Source organism: Dendrobium catenatum, unplaced genomic scaffold (assembly GCF_001605985.2).
Source record: "Dendrobium catenatum unplaced genomic scaffold, ASM160598v2 fragScaff_scaffold_390, whole genome shotgun sequence".
NCBI lineage: Eukaryota > Viridiplantae > Streptophyta > Magnoliopsida > Asparagales > Orchidaceae > Dendrobium > Dendrobium catenatum.
Window position 1 is genome coordinate 1,086,815 of NW_021318852.1, and position 3,954 is coordinate 1,090,768.

At 33.3% G+C, this 3,954-nt stretch overlaps 1 protein-coding gene across 1 annotated transcript in view; it reads left to right on the top strand.

The window, feature by feature from the left end:
• Nucleotides 1-440: 440 nt before the first annotated feature.
• LOC110101056 (60S ribosomal protein L9) overlaps nucleotides 441-3,954 on the top strand; it is a 5,875-nt gene continuing 2,361 nt past the window's right edge. Inside the window, exon 1 of the mRNA XM_028693964.1 lies at nucleotides 441-871. Coding sequence (XP_028549797.1) covers nucleotides 509-871 — 363 coding nt within the window. The 5' untranslated portion in view covers nucleotides 441-508. The remainder of the gene's footprint in view (nucleotides 872-3,954) is intronic.

The following is a 3,954-nucleotide window of genomic DNA, read 5'->3' on the forward strand; positions in this document are numbered from 1 at the left end:
GAAAATTTTTGCAAATTAGTTGTTATTAATTATTTTTTCAATACATTTATGTAATTTTTAGACAAGATTGGGCAAAGTTGAATTCTAGCTAGCTCAAAGTAGAAATAATTTAGTTGATATAGATGCAAGAAATTTTAAAATTTTAAAGTAGCTCGAATAAACTTTGAAACATTTAAAAAATTTCAAATTTATTCAATACATCTTATTATTTTTTTATTTTTTTTCGTTTTAAGCCTAAATCAAGCTAAGTAAAATTTCAATATTTTCAATTTGAGTTACATGAATATATTTTATAAAATCAGATCCTTAATGCAAGAGATTTTAATTTTTGGCTAAAGTTGAGGAATTTAAGGTCCTTAAAAATTAAAACAAAAATAATATCTGAATAAAAAACCAGCCCGACCCGCCGCCTGGTAAGCTATATAAACTCTGGTTCAGTAATTCGTTAGGGTTTCCCCTCCGCCTCACTTTTAGTTCTCCTAGGAGAGTCGTACTTGGTAACGCGAAGATGAAGACGATTCTCTCGTCTCAGACAATGGACATCCCGGAGGGGATCACTGTCAAGGTGAAGGCAAAGATTGTGGAGGTCGAGGGGCCGCGCGGAAAGCTTTCGCGCAATTTTAAGCACCTGAATCTTGACTTCGAACTCATTGAGGGCGGAAAGAAGCTCAAGGTGGATGCCTGGTTTGGTTCCCGGAAGGCGACGGCTTCGATACGCACGGCGATTAGTCACATCCAGAATTTGATCACAGGAGTAACGAAAGGCTATCGGTACAAGATGCGATTCGTCTATGCACACTTTCCCATCAATGCCAGCATCACCAATTCCAATACCTCCATCGAGATCAGAAACTTCCTTGGCGAGAAGAAGGTTCGCTCGGATATCAACTTTCCATTTTCATCATTGTATTGTTTCATTTTTTCTTGAACTTTTTTGTTTAATCTGAAGCTGGATTTTATTGGTTTGTTAAGACATTATCGATGCTGTGGTTATTGGTTGATGCATTTTATTCAAGCTAACTCTACTTTTTTAAATCAATCTATATTTTGTTCATTTTGTTATTCTGAAATAGTTTCTTCATTAAAACTCCCATTTTATAATTTCTCAATATTGCATTTTTTATTTTAAAGTTTTAATTTTAAACAAGATTTTATTATATTCACTTCTAATGCATATAATTTGAACAAATTTGTTCATGGGTGGCATCTGACTCTACAAGCATGTTTGGTGGGTTAAAATGAGAAAAACAAGTGAGTAAATCAACAAGTATGAAAAGTAAGTGGGAAGCTCTAAGATCTTTGTAAATAGTGAAAATATTTTAATGCTCAAAATATGTCTCTCAAGCATTTATTTATAGGGTTAAGAGGGTTATATGGAAGACTACATCTAAAAATGAAAAAGTAATATATGTGTGATATGGATGGATTGATATAGAAACATTAAGTGAGCTAAATGGTGCACATGTGGTTAGTACCTATTTAAGAGAATCATTTGGATGAACTTGCCTAGAACAAGCATTTCCTCGTTCAGACCCTCCATTGTCAAGCTCGTATGTCGCAAGCTACATTGCGGTGAGTACGTTCTTGCTCATAGGCTAGTGTTGGAGATTACCCCTCATGGCGTTACTTCATTTGTACGCGTATCACTTCGAGTGAATGTTCCCTCTGACCGTTCACCTTGGACTAAAAATTGTTTGGATACCTGCAAGTAACCTACATCATATGTATGGGCATACAAAATTCTTCAGATGTCTTGCTCTTGTCTTAGCAATTGTACATATCTCTTTTTTTTTTTTCTTTATTGGTTCCAATTTGATTATATAATCTAGTAAAAGTTGTAGCTTTTCTTTTGTTCATTACGCTGATTACAAGTCTGGTACTTTCGTTCTTAATTATTATATAGAACTTGAAGGAGAATTCAATTTTACGCATTTTTAAAGTATGTTTTTGCCTTCTATATTTTTGTACTCCTCACTTCCATGAAGTATAACTTATTAGCATATCATTTGTTGTTGACTTCTTCTAATGATCCTGATGATATATCTTAAATTGTGAATGGCAAGTCCACAATAAGAAGGTTAGATTCGTAGAAGTTTTAGGAATTGTTTCCAGATTCTTTTCTGAATGAAACTATGAACAAATCATGTACCTTAAGTTTGGTTTAAATTGTTAATGATAGCTTTCCTATTTTGTTAACATATTCTTGCTATGGATAGCAATTACCCTATCATGAATTCTGATATTCCTACCAAAAATAACATCGATGATGTAATCTACCTCTGGACAACAATCTAGGGATCCTCCTTGTCTGGAACTAGAATAACTTTTCTTGTTTTTTTATTATAGATTGCTAAATTCAGCAATCTGAGTATTGTGTTTTCGTTGTTGCTCTTTTGTTTTTTTCTTTTTTTGTGCAATCAGACAATAACAAAATGTTTATGTTCTTAGCTAGGTTTTGATAGCACTGCAATATCCACATTTCAAAGTTGCTGGCAACCAACATGGGTAACCATGTTAAGTCCTACAATCGACGATTTTGCCAGTTAAGTGGATTTTGAACTGCCAAGAGGAATTAGGAAGAGGAGAGAAGAAGAAATTGATTTGAGAAGAATTGGAATTTGTTTCTATTCAATAAAATAGACCTTTAAATGGGTAATTTACTATAAAAATTATTTGGAAATTGGGCTTTATCTTTTTTAAAAAATTCCAAAATTTTACAAGGCTACTCCATAAAATTAGAAAAACATAACCTTCCTTTAATTAACTCAACAAAGAGAAGAAATCTTATTATGATTTAAAGTTTAAAATACAAATTTATCAAAATTAAGTTTAAAAATTAAAAAAAACTTATTCTTATTCACTTTGCCTTATTGTCGTCTAAGGATTCCAAAATTTTCTACCTCTTGGCTTTGATTATCAAGTATTTGAATTGATGGTCCTCTTCATCAAGATACACCTATTGACTTAATCTTTGTGAATTCGCAATCTGGCTGTGATATGAGAATCTATCCACCATTGATATTCTTTATATAGAAACATAATGTATTGGCACAATTATCTTATCCGATCTTTTGATAACCTTTCAGATCTGATTCAAATTGTGAGGGAAAATTTCTTATCAACTTGGTTTTGAATTTGGGAATCAAACTTCTCTCTTCTTTGATTTGAATTTCCCCCAAATTCTACACTGGGCCCCCTTTGGAGGATTGATTTCACTTTTGTGAAATCATAATTTCAGGCAAACAAAAGATGATTTTTCAACCTCTTAATTGCACCATTTTGTTGTGTTTAACAAATGATTTTTCAAGAAAGTTTTAGGAAGTTCTTTTGAAAGTTTGAGTTTTGAGAGGCTTATGAATCATGGAGATCGGATACTGGTTCATCTTTAGGAGCCTCCTAGATTATAGTTCCTTCTTGTGCTCTCACCTGCTTTTGCAAATTTCTAATGTCATATCTTGATTGGCACCAGTTGGTTTAACTTGGTCCTATATAATAATGTTTCTAATGACATATATCGAAGGCTTCTTCATTGGTGACATCTCTTGCCTCATTGCTCTTTTAGAAGACCTAATTTTCTTTCTTTTGAATGTTTTGGTGTAGCTGAAGATACATCGATGTGTAATTGTAAATGCTTTTGACCACTCTTTGATATTTTTCATTGTGGTGAGTCTATCTTGATGATTGAGTTTTGGTACATCGAAATATTTAGTCATGGTGTGGCAAAAGATTGTCTGGATGCCTATGCTTGATGAACTTTTTTTGGTGGCAATCATTGTGCCTCCTTGAAAAGAGATACATACTCTTCAGTTTACCTCTATACATACCTGTCATCTTCCTTGCTCAAGGTAAGGAGAGCATGGCTTTTTATTTCTCTTCATCAGCAAAGAAGACTAGCTTCAATAGGAATTTGTGGCCTACATTGATAAGCCTACCCGCTTGCCCTGTTGTTATTAC